Genomic DNA, 17,796 nt, shown 5'->3' with positions numbered 1-17,796 from the left:
GTGCATCCCAGCCTCAAGTACGCGACATCTCAGCCTGAGTTTTGTATTTTTAGCCGAGTGCGAGTGCCGCATGGAGCTGTAAAGATGTTTTTACCGATTTTAGAAGTCATAAGGTCAATGCTGAGCGCCAGCCAAGCTCCAACCAATCTCCAAGATCGTGTTTTGATTGGAAGTCGAAGTCGTTGTCGTTTTCGTTGTCGTTGTCGATGTTGTTTCTGTGGATGTTGCTGGCGTCGCCGTCTGTTGTCAAGTGTTATGACTCGCCTGTCCGCCCCCCTCCCGCTCCCCCTCGCCAGCCGTCTGGCTGCAACAAAGCCACTCTCTGTGCCCCATGCCCCACGAGTCGGTTCCCATGCCTCCGCAGACGGATTCACACAGCCTGTGGTGGCTGTTGTTGATAAGGCGGCTTATAAACAACTCAACAGCGAAGTGGAAATGGAAATGGGAATAGAAATGAAGTTTGTAGATTAAACAAGAATGAAGCGATCAAGATGACGTGGATAAATTATTGGATTAGCTCTGAGAGTGGCCCTCGCAGTGCTAATGCCCCCAATGATGGATCCAAGAGTCCCTTTCGCTGCCATGCCACACCAGCCGCCGCGTAATCTCGCTTTTATCAGTGGCATTTATTATTGAGTGCCAAACACTCAAGTCAATGGCTCTTTGTTGAATTTATTTGATATATTTTCGGTTGCTGTCTCCACATCTGAATGCAGCCATCAAAAGCCATCAAAAGCCAATAAAAATTGATGAAAATTGTGCAGTCACAGCCGCAGATTAGGGCTGTGGACACACCCGCGCAAATCGCCGACAGAAAACCCAGCAAGGTCTCGGTTTTGGGGAGCTTGTTACAGGTGGCACGGCACGACCTTGCCACAGATCTGCCAGCGCCGCGTGCTGCTGGTCTTCTCAAGCCTCCTCTTGGCCGTGTTGATTTTCGGAGCTCGAGATGTTTGTTCACGTCTCCGAGGGAGTGGACTCTCTCGAGTGCTGGTCCTACCAGGCGGAAGGCGGGAGGCGGGAGCCGGCCTAGCCCACAAATATTTTATACAATGCACTTTGCACAACATTTAATCACGTTTAGGCATTAGGCATTAGCCATACGCCCCGTGGGCCGTTGTTGAGAGACGCAAACATAATTTATACAACATTATTATAATGTCGCGAGACATTGAAAACTACAACAACAGCAACAGCGATCGAACATTGGGGCGACCACTGCCAGGGGGAGCTGGCGATGGAGCTGGAGAGGGGTATGTTGAGGTTGAGGTTGAGGGTGAGACAAACATTGAAAAGTTTTGAAATTCGTGAATTATTACTTGCACTTTAACATGGCTTCGAGCGGGGAGGCGATGACGACGAAAATCTCTGTGTGTTGCCACAATAGCGGCGCGCCGTCGAGCAATTTGTGGGCATGTGGTTGACATTTTATAGATGACAACAACGACAACGAGTCGCCAATCCAATCCACCACCTGTCGGCTCCGTACCAAGTGGGTCTCCCATATGAGAAACCATTTGCGCCTGTCAACGCCCCGCTTTTGTCTGGGCTCCACTCCAAAATGAATGGGTTCCAGCCAGAGCCAGAGCCAGAGCAAGGGCCCATTCTCCCCCCCCGAATGCTGGCGGGTTCATTAACATTTCCCAGTCCCAGTCCCAATCCCAGTCCCAGTCCCCCTTCCCACGGCAGGCCTATGTATATCCATTCCACCTTGGACTTATGTCTCAATTTGGGCTGATCTTTCGGGTAGTGCTGCTGTGTTTTGACCGCCTAATGGAACCAGTTTACCGATAAGCATTTAATTTATCGTCCTATCGCCAGCGAGAGCCCCGCCGGCTGGCTCGGCCGTGGCGCGGGTGTTGTCCAGAGCGGATTCGGACCACAAGGCTGTGGCGGATAGGCCATCGAAGGGGAGTGATTGGCGTAGAAGATTTGACAGATTTCAGGCCACTTCCACCCGAAATGCTCGAGACTTTCCCCAAAATCAGGATAGATCTATAGTTTTTCGCACAGTGTACCGATAGATTGACCTTCATTCAAATCCGAATATGAAAGCCAGGCACAGAACATGACACAGAAATGCAAATGGTTCTGTGTTTTGATTGAGAACTTGTTTCTGTTCTGTTCTGTTCTGTCCCGAAAGCATCCGCCAGCCGTCTCTCAGCTCCACTCCAGCACTCCGGCACTCCCGCACCCCGGCACTTTGCGCGGAATTATCGGAAATATCATGCGAACAGACGACCGACAATATGGCATATCGCAAGGATGTCACATTCTGATGTCTCTCCATTAATTCGATGTCGGTTGATGTGATTTCATTAGCGCCGCATCGAAACGCTGCCTCACTCAGGGCTCTGCCTCTTACAAATCAGCGGCCATATAGCTATATATACATATATCCACACAGCAACAACAACAGCAACAGCAACAGCAACAATGGCAATAACATGAGCATTTAGCGCACACACAAATTATAATTTCAAATATCGCAAAGTGCCACTTCAGATCGGAGCTCTTGACAAAAATGCTGAGCATTTGATCGGCGTTTTTGTTGTATTTTAATGAAAATTTATATTTTAATATGCGAGAACCTAAACGACAGACTTTGTCGGCGACTTAGACACGGACTAATCGAAAGTATTGAGTGTTTTGAGTGTAAGCAAATTAACGAGATCATTTGCTGGCATTTGCTGGTAATTGAGATGCCGATGCCGATGCCGATGCCGATCTAGAAGGCGGAACCATAGCCAAAGGTTGCCTTTGATCGTGCCTCCATTGACCGTCGTTGGCAAGTCCGAAAATCCAAACAACTATGAAATCTGTGACGCCCCCCGGCCCCCGGGCACCGGGCACCGGGCACCGGGCCGCTGCCTAAGCCAAATCAATTTATGACACTTTTGGCCCGAGGGCCAAGGGAGCCGATCGTAAATTAATTAAAACTCTATGCAGGGGACGGGGGCAGACCATTGAAGGGCTGGGCAATGCAATCAGAGCTGGGCTTTCATCATCTAACTCTGTTTTCCCCCTCCATTTGCCTCTTACAGATTCAGGGCACGAGGAGCGTTCGGCATGACGTGAACTGCTCAGATATTCCAGGCAAGAACAGAACGAACCCTTTGCCACTAGCCGCCGCCCCATCGAACCGATTCGAGTGCCATTGAATACCGTCCGAGCGGGACGTGATCAGATCAGTGAAGAGTAGAGCAGAGCAGAAAGAACCCACCTCCAACATGGACTCACGCATCGGCCTGGACTACATTGTCGAGAATCGTGACTACATTGCCAAGCTGGGCGCTGCCCTGGACACGCAGAATGCCACGGTCAAGAAGCAGGTCTTCGAGCTGCTCTCCGCGCTGTGCGCCTACAGCGCCGAGGGCTATGCGCGTGCCATCGAAACGCTGGAGTTTTACAAGGTAAGTGCACCCCAAGACACACAGGATTCCAGGGGATTCCACTCACCTCCACCCTCTCCACCCTCTCCACCCTGCAGAATCTCAAGAAGCAACGGTACCGCTTCAAGATCGTCATCAACGAACTGGAGCTGGCGAGTGCCTCCTCAGCGCCACCGCTAGACTACCAGGCCGCCCTGCTGGCCTTCATCAACTGTGTCATCATCTCCGCCGCCACCCTGCAGGATCGCATACGCATCCGCAACGAATTTATAGGTGAGTGCGATGCCCCTCCGTCCACGTCTCCGTCTCCATCTCCATCTTCGTCTTCGTCTTGGATTTCATTGAATCGAATTGATTAATGGGATCCGATGGCCTTGACCGCCTGTGCCGTGTGTCACACAGTCCCAGCCCCACCAGCGACCCTCGGGGCAAGCCGTTGACTGCGGCTGGAGCCACTCTGGTGGATAATGATGGAGTCGCAAATGCCAAAGCGCCTTTGTCTCTTGGCGCAATGGCGATTCGCGTAACCTTAGCACGTGCCGTCGATTCAGAGGCGCGTCTCTAAGCCAATAATTACACTCCGAAGTCGTTTGAATTGGATCTTCGAAAATCGGGCATTGTTCGGGTGATCATATATCGGTAGATAGATACCATCTACTACATATCTACATGCTATATGCTCCTCTATGCACCGGGAAACGTGACACTTCGTTAGACGGCTTTCTGTTGGTTATTAATAGTCTATGGGGGACTATGGGCCTACCCTCGTCGCTTCGAGAGAGTTTTAATATGCTTCGGACGTGCCACCACTGATTTGTCTCCGGTCCAGCCCCCCCCTCCCCCTGAGCGTGGCAGCCAGAGCCGAAGGAGAGCACAATGCACAAATGTACTCGCACTCAAGATGCCTCCGACTGCTGACAAACAAGGGACTCATTTACATCCTGTCAGAGTCGCCCTGCTCTTGCTCTGGGCCCCTTGGCTGTTCAAAGTTCATGAACTGTCCCCCATCCCCCCGCCCCCCAATACTTTGGCAGTCGTCAACCCGCCTCTGACTTTGATTGAGCGCGGTTGTGCGTGCGCAGTCGCAGTCGCAGTCGCTGTGCGCAGACGCAGCACCACCGAAACGTGGGGTGCTCTCGGGGCTGCACTGGCGGGGAACTGCCGTTTTATTGTTCTTAATTAAAATAAATTGAGCTGCGCTTTTTCAGCATTACAGGAATATAATAATAAAGCAGCGGAGTAGCAAGACAAATTCGAAATCTCAACGCGGCAGCCACAAAATGTAAGTCACGCACTCCACTCCACTCCCCTTCCCTTCTGTTTGGGGGGCGGCTCCACACCCACCGCCGCGGCCCAGTTCGATTCCTGCAGAGGGGACTCCGCGGCTCCGTCCGAATTCCTGAGCGACACATTTGACAAGCAACGGCCGCATTTTGTTTGGCAATGAAAATATGTATTCGGTTTCAAGGCTGTTGGCCCGACTCTGACTTTGTCTTCCACTCCGGTCCGATCTCTGTTCCCTCCTCATCTGCTCTGCTCTGCTGTGCTGTGCTGTGCTTTATGTTTCTGTTTCCAGGAACGCCCCGCAAATATTTGCATTTTTCCTCAACTCGAATCTCTGGGGCCTGCTAATGCCACTTAAGTGCCCAATTATCGGAGTTCTATCTGTCGCTCTGACTGGGTCCGTATGCCCGATCCGATCTCCGGCCAGATAGCCATCATATCTGTATCTGTATCTGCTGTATGTCATCTGTCAGGCCGCAGCCACAGCCGCCGGCAGTGGGGCTGGATTTATGCCCCATGATTTTCCACTTTGGCACGCAAAAGTTTTCCCATAGCCAGAGCCATAAATTTGTGCTGCTCAGCGGTTTCTCATTCATGGGCAAAATAAAATTGAATTTCAATTGATTTATAAATCATCAACAGATTTACAATATTGAGTGAAATATTCAAATCGTTTGCGAGAATTGGTTTCTGGGGCTGTGCTGGCCTGGCGTGTTATTAAACAATTATTTGTGGTCTTTGGGGCGTGCCCCATTCCCTGGGCTGGCCATAGGGCATGGGCTCTCGATCAGAATCCCCAGCCATCCCGCAGTCTAGTGGAGATCTCCACGGGTACGGGTACTTTTACTCACACAGCCACTCGCACACGCATTTTAATTGTGCGCCTTTTATGGATTTCAATTTCAAACAAATAAAACGACAGCCAGAGAGATCGTAAAATGAAATTATGAACGTCAAGGCGCCAAATAAGGCGGCCCAAAGGAGGGGGTCCACAGAGAGAGAGGGAGAGCGAGGGGGAGCGAGGGGGAGCGGGGCCTGAGGGACATAGCGACACAGAAGCGACAACGACTTTCACGAGCTTTTCGTAATTAAATTTTTTATTGTTATTAGTATTATTTATTATTTGTATTTACAACATGCGACAGACACATAGACATATCTCCAAGTGTGTGCGTGTGTGTGTGTTTGTGTGTGTGTGAATAAATTGATTGGTGAGTGCGCAAATAAAAGCAAAAAGGCGAAAAAACGAGCTTGACCGGAAGTGGCCCGGGATGCATTGGGCGGGCCTTGGCTGCCAATGGAAGACCTGATTCACGTAGAACAAAGCTTGCCTCTACCAAGTGGCAAATATAAGGCTTATATACAGGAGAATATATACATATGTATGTAGAAGATATGGACACTCCTTCCAGAAGTAAGGAAGTTGCGTACCTTCTTGGGATACACAAAAATACCTAGTCGAATGCCTTTAGTTTGGTGAATGGTGGTCTGAATGGGACTTCACTTTCTCAAACATTTCCACGAAAGCCCTTCTTATTGAGCGCCAAAACAGTAAACGATCTGTATGATGAGATACAAATGGATGTGGATAGCTCTTGAAATGAAATTTACCCACCCTTAACTGCTAGGCTGCTCTGGGAGAGAGATAGAGCGCACGCGTGTCAGCCGCGGGAAATACTGATCCGATCTCGCAGATTTTTGGGAACCTACTAGCTAAGATCTTTAGTTGTGATTCTGTTTAAGCGGTATTCTTTTAGCTTAATGATTATAATTTAATAGGTTTAATCTATGTGTATCTTGAGAAACATATATCATATATACCATATTTTCCTGATTAACGAATTGAAAAAAGGTGTAAATTGTGATTTTGAACATCCCAATCCACGGAAAGTGATCTTCTCCCAGATGCCCAAGCCTTAAACCATTAAAAACTTTTAAATGCATGAAAATTTCCTTATTTTGTATCTTCTCGATTGACCCATTTCTGGTTTTTTTTTCGGCTTTGCAGGTCTCAAAGTATTGCCGCTGCTCAACAACCTAAGGTGAGTGCTGAAGTGCAGAAATCATGAGGACGAGACATTGTGGGACACCCACAGGTGTCGCAGGGACGTCATTGGTATTCAGACTGGAGAGTGATGGGAAGACCCCTTCCCCGAGCTGGGTGAAACCCTGAAACACTCCCACAACACATACACTCGTCCACTCCACTCCACGCGGACAGTAACAAGCACCAGTCAAACGATTACGAGTATCACAAACAGTTTAACGATCGGCGTTTGCTTTTATGCCTTTCTGTTTCTGTTTTTGTCGAATCGGACGCACATTTCGATTTGCATGCGACGATCATCCCACAAGACAAGATCAAGGTACCAACGAGCATTCGCCCATTTTCACATGGCTATGCGAAAGCCCTCTACAGCCGAGGAGCAGTGGAGCACTGGAGCCGCGGAGGTGGCTCACTAATGATCGATGAAGACCCGCTTCGGACGCTTGTCAAACATCCATCAGCCATGGCGAAGATTGGCAGACGGACAAGCGAGGATGATCAGTGGCGGATCGGCTGGTCTTATGCAAATAATTTGCGCTGCTTTCGAGTCTGTCCAACCAATTAATTCAATATTTAATTAGTCAACAATAAATCAATTAGTTAGCTGCTGCTCTGCCTCTGCCTCTGCCTCTGCCTCGGCCTCTGCCGCCCCGGCACCCTTCGCAAACGGGTTTATTTATGGGTGTCTCTGGTTGACAAATTTGTAGCTTGGCTTGGTCAGGGGGTGTTGGGGGGAAACTCACAAATTCAATTAAGTTTTTCAAATGCGAGTAGTAGTAGTTCTGGCCCAAAACTGAGCTAACAAGAGCCGGCGGAGCCCCCCCTTCCGGAGCTCCATCCCGTGGACCACATCTGCAGATTCCTTCGCTTGTCAGTCAGTCGCGAGCAGTCGACTAATTGATTGTCTTGGCGGGGCACTGGCGAAGGGGGGGCTGGGGGGCACGTGCACTCTTTCACTCCTCGAGTGGCTGAGGACCATTTGTATTGTGTGCCGCCTCCGGCTCCTATTGTTCGCCCATAAATGAAATGCGTAGTTTCTCGCGCTTTTTAATTTATTTCAAATTTCAGTTTTCAAATCGCTTTAAACGTTCCCATTGAGCCGAGAAGCGCTTTGATTTGGGGCCGCCTCTCTCAAGGGGGGGTAGGGGGTGGGGTGATGCCTCCATAAATAAACATAATTCTCGTTCATTTCGGGCCCTGGAAATTCATTGGCGTCTTGTCTTTGCGTAGCTTGGAAGCTGCCCAGATGCTCTAAGCGGCTTTTAATTGTTCTCCCCATAAAGAGGGGCTCTAATCGAGTCGAAGTCCGAAAAGGAGCTTAGCAAAACGAGAATGCTCGTACTCTTTCGTGTTGGGTTACCATCAAAATAAACCAAAAATTCGGGATTTCTGCTAAAAATAAACTCCCAAGATATCCAATTTCTCCTGGCCGTATTCTACAGGGTTCTATATAGCCACTTCAGAGCCAGTCGGTCCTTGGCTTGGCCCTAATCCGACTTTGAAACAGAGTTTCCAAGATTTCCCACCGCTTCCGAGCGGAACACTTTCGGTTCTCGGTTCTCTCGGCTGCATGCAGGGTGCATTGAGGCTTCCGGTGTGAGTCTTGTAATTTGGCCGCCCAATTTCCTCCCCAGACCACAGCCGGCCCCCGCCGCAGAGCCCCGAGCGCCCCGAGCGCCCGAGTCGATGAAAACTTCCGTGACTGCCCAAAATAGAAATCGCAGCAAAAGCAAATAGAGAGCAGCGTGCACGTGCCCGTGCCCGTGCAGCCGAGGGGCTGGATGTTGACGAAGTTGCTCGTCAAAATAAAGAGTCGCCTCTGCCCTTCCACGCGCCACTGGGAACTCCTGCGCGCGCAGCACGTGGCCGCGGCAAGAACAACATTCGGCAGAGACGGACACGGAGCCGGAGCCGGGGCGGGCAGCGGGCAGCGGGAGCGGCTGCTGAGATTCGGTTGCGCTCTCTGTGTCGTTCCAGTCGTGCCAGGCAGTCGCGCGGTCCTGCCTCGTCCTCGTCCTCGTCCTCGTCATTGCCTTTCAGGCTTTTCTCCCGTTCAAACTGCAAAATCATTTCGAAAAGCAATTAAAAGTGCCAGTCAATTTATGGATATCAATTGTCAAGCCATAAAAGGAGCCATCTGAGCCGATCCGCCGCCGCCACCGCTGCCGTCGCACAAGGACATAGAACAAGGACACCATTCAGTTGTCTCGCTATTTGGCGTTTGCCTAACGATTTTGCACATCGCAAATATGGTTAGGCCTGGCCCGGGCCATTGCCTATAGCCGATTGCCAAGGCTGCTGCTGCAACGTGGAGTCGTCACCATTGCAATCCCCCTCCCTGTCGTCGCCGTCGTCGTCGTCGTCGTCGTCGTCCTCCGCGTCCGTCTCGCCAGTGCCATCGCCCCTGCATCTGCAGCGACGGCTCACGTTCTGCGGCTCGCTGTCGCGGTACAGCTGCGGCGCCCTGCAACTGGTGCAGAACCTCAAGTGAGTGGATGGGAGTCGAGTGGTGGCTTCTTGGCAGCCTCCGGAGGTTACTCAATGTCAGCCAACTACTTGTGGACGGACACGAGTGCTTGCACCTGCCCCTACCCCTGCCCCCCACGACACTTGTCTGCCATAAATTGTGCACAGAATTCCGCATATTGTAAATGGGAAATCAATTAGTTCGCAGTCGGAATTGTCATCGGCAGGGGAAACAACTTACAGATTGATTAAATAATGAGCTGGATTTTACAGATATAGACAGACGGACGGACGGACAGACGGACAGACGGACAGACAGACAGACAAACAGACAGAGATTTTATAGAGCTTAACCCACTAATGACTGGTGTTTGAATTCCAATTTGGCCAATGGCATTGCAGGAAAGTCGCACAGAGTGTGGGCGATATCATCGTACAATTGGACGTGTTCGTGGAGCAGCAGGAATGCGACGAGGCCCAGAGCCTGCAGGCCCCCGACGGCATCAATCTGAGCTCGCACCTTGATGTCTTCTACGCGATACTGCGACAGGTGAGTGCAGGCCCTAGTGTCCGAATGGCTGCGCCCTTCTGCGCATTACGTATACGCAGAGTGTCCCCCCCACACAGAGCAATTTCGGGGCTATGCCAGGCTATATCGAGCGGGTGTTCAAGGGGGCCAGTTCAAGGGCGGCACCAGTTTATTTACTCTGTTTTTGCATTGGCCATTTGCCATTTGGTCCTTACAGGTGGCTGATACGCCTCAGGAAGGACCATTCCTCAGTATCCTGCAGCACCTGCTGCGCATCGACTCCAAGGAGCAGCTCAGCGACATCATCTGGGACACCACCGAGCGCCTGGTGCACCGGGCCACGCTGCTCGAGAGCCACGAGGATGCAGTGCGCCTGCTGCGCACGCCCAGCAGCCAGAAGTTCTCCTGCCAGAGCTGTCGCGGCAGCGATGCCAGCAGTCCCACCCGGAAGCCCTCACAGCCAGTGGTGGCCGCCAAACCACCACCCCCTCCGCCACCGCCGGCCCCAGGAAAAGGCAATGCCCTGGTCCCGCCGCCCCCTCCTCCACCCATGCTGAATGGCAGTGCTCTGCCTCCGCCGCCGCCTCCGCCCGCGATGCAGCTGTCCGCCCGCCCACGCACGCCGGACCCCAGCGGGACGGCGGGGCCGGGCGAGCCGAGTGCCGCAGCGGTGCTGCTGCCGCAGCAGGACACGCCGGCCCCCAAGTCCAAGATGAAGACCATCAACTGGGGCAAGATTCCGCACAACAAGGTGCTGGGCAAGCCGAACATCTGGAGCATCGTGGCCAGCAACCACCAGGACAGCCCCATGAAGGACATCGACTGGAACGAGATGGAGGGCCTCTTCTGCCTGCAGTCCACCAGTGCGCAGGGCTCGCCCAAGCTGGGGCGCGAGAGCAGCAATCCCTCATCGTCCTCCAACGGCTGCGACACCCTGGACCGCAAGTCCAAGAAGGAGTGCACGGAGATCACCCTGCTGGACGGCAAGCGGAGCCTGAACGTGAACATCTTCCTCAAGCAGTTCCGCACCAGCAACGACGACATCATCCAGCTGATACGGCAGGGCGTCCACGAGGAGATCGGGGCCGAGAGGCTGCGAGGCCTCCTCAAAATCATGCCCGAGGTGGACGAGCTGGACATGCTGAAGGGCTTCAATGGCGACAAGGCGCGTCTGGGCAACGCGGAGAAGTTTCTCCTGCGGCTGCTTGAGGTGCCAAAGTAAGTGTTCGTGTGGGTCCAGCATCCTGAATCTCATTTCATCCATCTGCTCCCACAGCTACAAATTGCGGATCGAGAGCATGCTGCTCAAGGAGGAGTTCGCCGCCAATGTGGCGTACCTGGAGCCCTGCATCAACGCCATGCTCTACGCTGGCGACGACCTGCTGAACAACAAGACCCTGCAGGAGGTCCTCTACATGGTCGTGGTGGCCGGCAACTTCCTCAACTCCGGCGGCTATGCGGGCAATGCCGCGGGCGTGAAACTCTCCTCCCTGCAGAAGCTCACCGACATCCGGGCCAACAAGCCAGGCATGAATCTCATCCACTTTGTGGCCCTGCAGGCGGAGAAACGCAACCCGGAGCTGTTGAAGTTCACCGGACAGCTAAGCACCCTGGAGAATGCCAGCAAGTAAGTGACGGACGGAGACACCGTATGGCGAAACATTTTTAATGGGATCCTTCCTTTCAGAACCACCTCTGAGCAGATCAACAACGAAATCAACACGCTCGATGGCCGCATCAGGCGGATCACGCGGCAGATCGAACAGCCCGCCACGGACACGGATATTAAGCAGCAGATGGCGGAGTTCCTGCAGGCCGCCGAGTCGGAGCTGGCTGTGCTGCAGTCGGGCATGAAGCAGGTGGAGGCCATGCGGCTGAAGCTGGCCGAGTTCTTCTGCGACGATGCGGCCACCTTTCGACTGGAGGAGTGCTTCAAGATCTTCCAGAGTTTCTGTGATAAGTTCCGGCAGGCGGTAAAGGAGAACGAGAGGCGCCAGCAGCAGGAGCAGCAGGCGACGCTGCGCAGGAAGCAGCGCGAGGAGCAATTGGCCAGGAGAGCCAGGCAGAGTAAGTGTCCTCTTCCCTTCCTCTGGGAAACTGACTGACGAATATCATTCACGTTTCAGTGGGTCAGGCTGGGACGCCCGTGTCCGACTCGGAGCACTCGTTTCTGGGCGATGCCCTGTTTGATCCGCGCGCCAGCCCAGCGCTGAGCAGACGGCACCTGGGCTCCGGGGAGATCAGCAATGGTTTCATTCGCCTGGAGCCGGACGGCGCCTCGCCGGACATCACACCCAACGGCAGCCTGAGGCGTCGCCGCAGTCGCGTCTTGGCCGAGGAAGATGACCTCATGGAGTTCTTGCGCAGCTCCACGGGACCCCACGACGGTCACATCAGTCGCGAGCGCAAGGCAGCCGCCTACGGCAGTCTGGACCGCTCCTGGGCCCGTCGCGCCCGTTCCGGCAGCTCCAGTCGCAAGCGTCCCGATCTGCTCAACATTGATTTTGGCCTAGACCGGGAGCGGGCCAGTTCGCCGGCTCCCCTGCTCCAACAGCAGCAGCAGCTGCCATCCCCGTTGGCCAGTGGTGCCGTCACGCCCACAACATCAGCCAACACGCCCACAGGCAGTGGGCCACCGATTGGCCAGCCACCGCAGGCAGTGCACGAGGATGCGAAACCGAGGTAAGTAACTCCAGAGGTGTACACCAGGCGATAGACTCTCTACAAGACAAAAATTGGGCCTCGCCCCAACATAGACTTTGCAGTATAGCCTCTAAAAAGAGAGGGAATTTGTGAGCCGCGGCAAGGGAAGCGGATCTACTTTTGTACCCGGTAACTGCCGCATGCTCTCTCTCTCTCTTAGTCGCTCTCTCTCTGTGTTTGAGGGAAGAGCGATGGGAAAAGTGAAAGAACGACAGTAGTTTATCTGTTTCCATTTTGGCTCTACTAGTTTTTATTCCGATATATCTGTCTCTCTCTCTTTCACTTCTCACATACACCAACACCAGTCGAGTCGTTATATGGGGCTATATATTGGTTTAAATGGTTTTAGATTTTATTACTTTTTGAAGTACAAAAGCCCTGAAATATTTAATCGTGTAATTGTGTTCCATTTCAAGAATATCCCGTGAATGGCGCCAGAAGATCGAAACGTGGCTGCAGTCCAACGAAAACGACGAGAAACAGAACGAGGAGTACAAGCGCAAGCGTCGTCTGGTCAACGCCAATCGGCGGTCGCTCGAAAACGATACAGGTAAGTCCCTGCAGAGCAGCCACGTCCATAGATCCGTCGATACATCATCCACTATGTCCATTAATCGCGCAGAAAACGAACGAAAACTGGACCCATTGCCGGAGGAGAAGATCATGCCGACAACGACGCCAACGAACATGCCGACCACTAACCCAACTAACAGACAGGACCAGGAGTCCAAGTACCAGCGCGTCTACTCCGACTGGAAGCCATCGAAGACCCTGGAGCAGACGGATGTGGTGGGCCACCTTCAGGCCATAGCCGATGCCAGTAGCACGGCGGAGGCTGCACAGCACTCCAACACTGCCGAAGGACTGCGCCAGTACCGCCGGCAGCGATCGCAGGAGCAGAGCCCCGGAGTACTGCACTCGATTGCCGAGGAGGATCGCCGCAAGACGCTCATCCAGAAGCTGGGCGACCGTGACGGCAGACGACCCGCGGGCCTCGACCCGCAGCCGACTGAGGCGACCAAGAAGGCTGAGGACCAGCTGGCCCCCAAATCACCAAAGCCCAAGCAAGACGACACCTTTGCCAGTCTACTCAATCACCACAAGAGCCACAACGAGGTGCAGTGTGGGGCGGGCTCCTCCAAGGAGGTCGATGCCGACAACATCGAGACGCCGCCGGCGAGCCGTCGTGTGATAGCCACGCCCACGACCACAGTGGTGACGGTGAGCATGACGGACAAGCCCAAAGCTGTGCCCGAGGAGAAGATCAGCATTGTCGTGGGGGCTGCAGAGCACGATGCTCCCGGCCACTTTGACCGCCATGCACTGGGACGACGCACGCGTCGTTATAAGCGGCCTACGGACTATAGCAGTGGCAACGAGGAGCCCAAGCCGGAACTGAAACCGTCCACGGGCAAGCAGGAGGCACAGCAACCGGAAAAGGCCAAACAGAAGGAGCGAACGATTACCAAACTGGAGAAAGTGGGGCGCCACATCAGCTCCATCAACCAGGAAGATGTCCGCGAGGCCATACGCAACCTAAAATCACCCACGGGAACGCCCGAGCGCCCCTGGAGTCCACCACGCGAGATTACGCCCACAAAGCTGAAGATCTCCGCCAGCGGACACCACGAGCTCAACGACGAGGGCTTCGAGGAGACGCAGAGCCTCGTCTCCGACACCCCCTCCCACGGCAAGGGCGAGAGCACCAACTCGTCGTGCAACGAGGCCAACGATGCCCCCAGCCGGACACGCCCGCTCCAGAAGCAGAAGCCCACCACGACCAGTATCACTCAGATGGGCAGCCGCCTGGCAGACCGACTGCAGGTGGCACGCCTCAGAGGCACCTCCACGGCCTCCTCCAGTGCGTCACAAGCTGCAACCAAGTCACAAAACCAAATGCCAGCCACCAGTGCTGGCCAGATCAAGCGCAGCATCTCCGCCAGTCGACCCATGCGCATGCCCAATGGCAATCCACTGCCCAGTGCCACGCCCATTCGCTCAGCATCCACGGTCCGACGATCGCCGCAGGAGCAGCAGGTCCTCTCCGGCGTGGAGCGCAGCAGCTCCCGCAACAGTCTGCGCTCCTCGCGTTCCTCCATCAACAGCGGAGCCTCCACCCAAACCGTGGTGAGACGCCTGCCAGCCGTCCAGCGAGCAGGAGCCACTGTCTCCGTGGACTCGTCCCCCAGCAAGCGGCCGCTGGCTGCTCAGAACACCCGCCCAACGCCAGGACGCGGGGTGCCAGCGAGCCGCAGCAGCAGCAGTGGCTCCAGTGTGGGACCCAGTGTCATTCTAGTGCGTAGCAAGGTCAGCGCCACCCCCAGGGCCACCACGGTCTCCATTAGCCCATCCCTGGGAGGCAGCACCAGTTTCAAGGAGAACCAATCGGGGGCTTCGGCCTCCCATCCCCAGTCCCTGTCGCAGTCCAGGATCAGTGCTGCCCGAAGCGCAATGCTCGTGAAGAACGTGTTGAACCAGCAGGCGGCCAAGACCAGTCCGCAGCAGCGCAGCTCGAGCACCAGTCGCTCTGTGAGCAGCTTCATGCGTCCCACGGCCAGCAGTGCCACCAAGAGGCAGAAATAAGCTGGTGATGGGTAGGTGGTCCATCGTCCAAGTTAACGTCCCAAACGCCATGACAAAGATAAGTTACAAAAGCAACCGCAAATGCATCTACTCTAAGCCGTCCAAGCGAACGACAACAAGCAACAATCTCGAATTTCCGGGCAGGATCCGTCCTGCACACACACACACACACACACGCAAACAAAAGAACACACACTCGTTGCACGTCCGATAATTGTTACAGTTGCAAGCGATATTTTGAGATGTTATACAAAAATCTAGTGTCTACCCAATGATTCCCCCGCACATTCCAAAACATACTCCAATTCCAATCGACAGTCCAGCAGACGAAGGAGGCCGCGTCCGACCTCCAACCTGCTAAAAGACACATCTTTCAAATTCTTAAATATATTTGAGCACAAAAAAAAAGAGACAAAATACTAGCATGTAAAACTACTCAACTAAACCTAAGATTAAGTAAACAGAAAAAGGTTTAAAAAAATGTTAAACTCGTATTTTCCATATTTAACATGTAGTTCTAGACATTATTCGATTATACATGTGTAGGAAACATATTTTTTTTATAGAAGCGCGTTATTTACAAAGTGTAGTTGAAGAAACCAAATCATGAAAATGACAATTACAAATCTTGAAATAAAAGAGGAATAAGCTTTAAACTGCATAATAAATAAAATACCATAGCATTAATTTGAACTAAAATGTCAGAAAGCCGCACGACCATCGCTCTATCCATTCTATGCGGTTTGTTCCAGTGACACGAGCAGCTCTCGTTGCAGCTGCTCCTGGTGTACGGTGGGATGATGCACGTAGTTCTCCTTATCGAACCACTCCTTGTGGTTCTCCAAGTAACTGAAAACAACACACGCATTTTAGTTAGGGTTCAAAAACATGGCAGGGATCTGGGAATTACTTGATGAATGAGTCCAGATGTGGTAGCAGATCCTCTAGCTTTTGATTTGATATGGGCGAGATATTCAAGTACTCGGGCACTTTAACTACAGATACAGATACAAATAAAGGTATGAGGTCTCCAGACACAGCATTCAGTTTCAGTTTACAATCAAAACTTACTCATCAGTCGTGCTAGATGGGGAGCGCCAAACACCATCGACTTCTCCGGCATAGATTCCGCTGAAAGCAGACGCCACTTGAAGGTTTCGCGCAGAAAACCACGCATCTCCATGGGCAGCTTGTCGGCAGCCGTGTACGGACATGTCCGCGGATCATAGGAGTTGGCCGTATTCTTGCCACTCGACTTTGCGATGTAGAGGAGACACCTTTGAAACTGTTTTTCGTACTCTAATCCGTTGATAATTTGGCTTCCGTAGTTGTTTATTGGGCCAGGTGCACTAGCCCCCCCTTGGGTTCCTTCCATTGAGATGAGCTCTGTGTCGCAGTTTGGGTTGATGAAGTCATAGGAGCTGTTTAGCTTCACGCTGACGTTCTTTAAGTTGTCGTCCGTGAGATAGTTATAAGCGTATTCCTTCTCCTCCTTGTAGAGCAGATGATCCTCCACATGGAACTCGAAGTAAATGCGCAGTCCATCGACGACTTCTTTCAGCATGCAGACGCTGCAAATGTTGCACTATTATTTAACCATTTATTTTATGGAACCTCTGCCGCTACTCACTTGGACATGACCCGATCATACTCCCGCTCCATGCGGGCATTCCGACTCTGAGTATTCCTCTTGCTGTCTTGCTTGATTCCAATAGCCAGCTCCACGGCCCGCTGCTTCACAAAGTTCTCCAAAATGCAGATGATGGGCATACGGGCAGGCATTGCATGCTGCTTTCCCAGCTTTACAATCATGTTGTAGTCGTACTCCATGTACTCTCTCAGACGCTCGCTGATGCGCAACATTACACGATCCTCTTGGACAACATATTTCTCCACTTCTACCGTTTCTTTCTTGGCTGGCTTTTTCCCTGTAGAATGACCACGCGTGTTCCTCATTTTCAGCTCCTCGGCACCGATACTCTTTTCTGCTTTGCGGCCTCCACTGTTTTCCCGCGAGCGGTTCCCAGCAGCGGGTTGACTGCCGTTTGTAGGCGGCACCTCTGGTTCCTTCTGTCCCTGGGTGGTGTCCAAGGCTGGTTCCTGATCCTCGACGTTGCCTCCCACGCGAGTCAAGCGCTTCTTCTTGCTGGGAGGCTGAGAGGGCGTGCCCTTGTACGAGTATCCTCCACTTCTGTAAGTGAAAAAGCCGGTAATAACACTTCGCACACAAATACACAGCCCACCGGTTGGGGGGACGGTACTTACATCTGTAATTGTGCGGCCTCTGCCAGTTCGCGCTGAAGATTACGATTCTCCTCCGTGTCTTTCAGCAGACAACTAGCACGCACAGCTCGATCATAGGACGGCCGCCAGCCCTGGAAGTGGATCTTGTAGTCGTAGTACCTCAGGCCATGTTCATCTCTGCGCTCCACAACAGTCAAAACCTGCGAAAAATTCGGTGCTATATTCAGTGAAAAATCGAAGTGCGCGAATGCGTCGCTGCCTGACGTTTATTTGACGTTTGCTGTGGTGGTGTGTGTCTGTGTGTGTATGCGCGTGGGCATGTTTGTTGTGTGTTTTTACCTTGCTGTTGTATAGAACCCTCGCCTTCGATTTATCCGGCTCGTAGCACAGGACCTTTTCGCCCTTGTTGAAAACCTGTACCTCGTCCTCTTTTGCCGTCATTACTTCAAAATAAACCTAAACAAATCACTTATTATTATTAAAAAATGCTGCGACGACTTCTTCGTGGACTTATCGATTGACAATCAGAAATATACCGAAACATACCG

The 17,796-nt window shown here is 52.7% G+C and overlaps 2 protein-coding genes across 2 annotated transcripts in view; one reads left to right on the top strand and one right to left on the bottom strand.

Annotated features, from left to right (window-relative positions):
- Window positions 1-15,660, top strand: part of form3 (formin 3) — a 27,865-nt gene extending 12,205 nt beyond the window's left edge. The window contains exons 2-11 of the mRNA XM_002134788.3: window positions 3,045-3,413; window positions 3,491-3,665; window positions 6,685-6,718; window positions 9,592-9,739; window positions 9,936-10,936; window positions 10,995-11,345; window positions 11,406-11,785; window positions 11,845-12,400; window positions 12,838-12,971; window positions 13,044-15,660. Coding sequence (XP_002134824.2) covers window positions 3,231-3,413; window positions 3,491-3,665; window positions 6,685-6,718; window positions 9,592-9,739; window positions 9,936-10,936; window positions 10,995-11,345; window positions 11,406-11,785; window positions 11,845-12,400; window positions 12,838-12,971; window positions 13,044-15,004 — 4,923 coding nt within the window. The 5' untranslated portion in view covers window positions 3,045-3,230 and the 3' untranslated portion in view covers window positions 15,005-15,660. The remainder of the gene's footprint in view (window positions 1-3,044; window positions 3,414-3,490; window positions 3,666-6,684; window positions 6,719-9,591; window positions 9,740-9,935; window positions 10,937-10,994; window positions 11,346-11,405; window positions 11,786-11,844; window positions 12,401-12,837; window positions 12,972-13,043) is intronic.
- Window positions 15,310-17,796, bottom strand: msl-3 (male-specific lethal 3). The gene is made up of 6 exons (XM_001353304.3): window positions 17,588-17,796; window positions 17,270-17,448; window positions 16,635-17,195; window positions 16,076-16,575; window positions 15,915-15,999; window positions 15,310-15,853 (listed from the first exon to the last, which is right to left on the bottom strand). Exons 1-6 carry the CDS (start codon window positions 17,687-17,689, stop codon window positions 15,739-15,741), a joined length of 1,542 nt encoding a protein of 513 aa, XP_001353340.1. The 5' UTR covers window positions 17,690-17,796; the 3' UTR covers window positions 15,310-15,738.

Source organism: Drosophila pseudoobscura, chromosome X, assembly GCF_009870125.1.
Source record: "Drosophila pseudoobscura strain MV-25-SWS-2005 chromosome X, UCI_Dpse_MV25, whole genome shotgun sequence".
NCBI lineage: Eukaryota > Metazoa > Arthropoda > Insecta > Diptera > Drosophilidae > Drosophila > Drosophila pseudoobscura.
This window is presented reverse-complemented; position numbering and strand designations above follow the sequence as displayed.

Excerpts from the sequence above, each read along its gene's own strand:
- msl-3 (XM_001353304.3), bottom strand. The coding sequence starts at position 17,689 with ATGACGGCAAAAGAGGACGAGGTACAGGTTTTCAACAAGGGCGAAAAG. Across the intron at positions 17,196-17,269 it reads GAGGCCGCACAATTACAGAT|AAGTGGAGGATACTCGTACA; the intron begins GTAAGTACCGTC and ends TTTCACTTACAG. Across the intron at positions 15,854-15,914 it reads CATCTGGACTCATTCATCAA|TTACTTGGAGAACCACAAGG; the intron begins GTAATTCCCAGA and ends TGTTGTTTTCAG.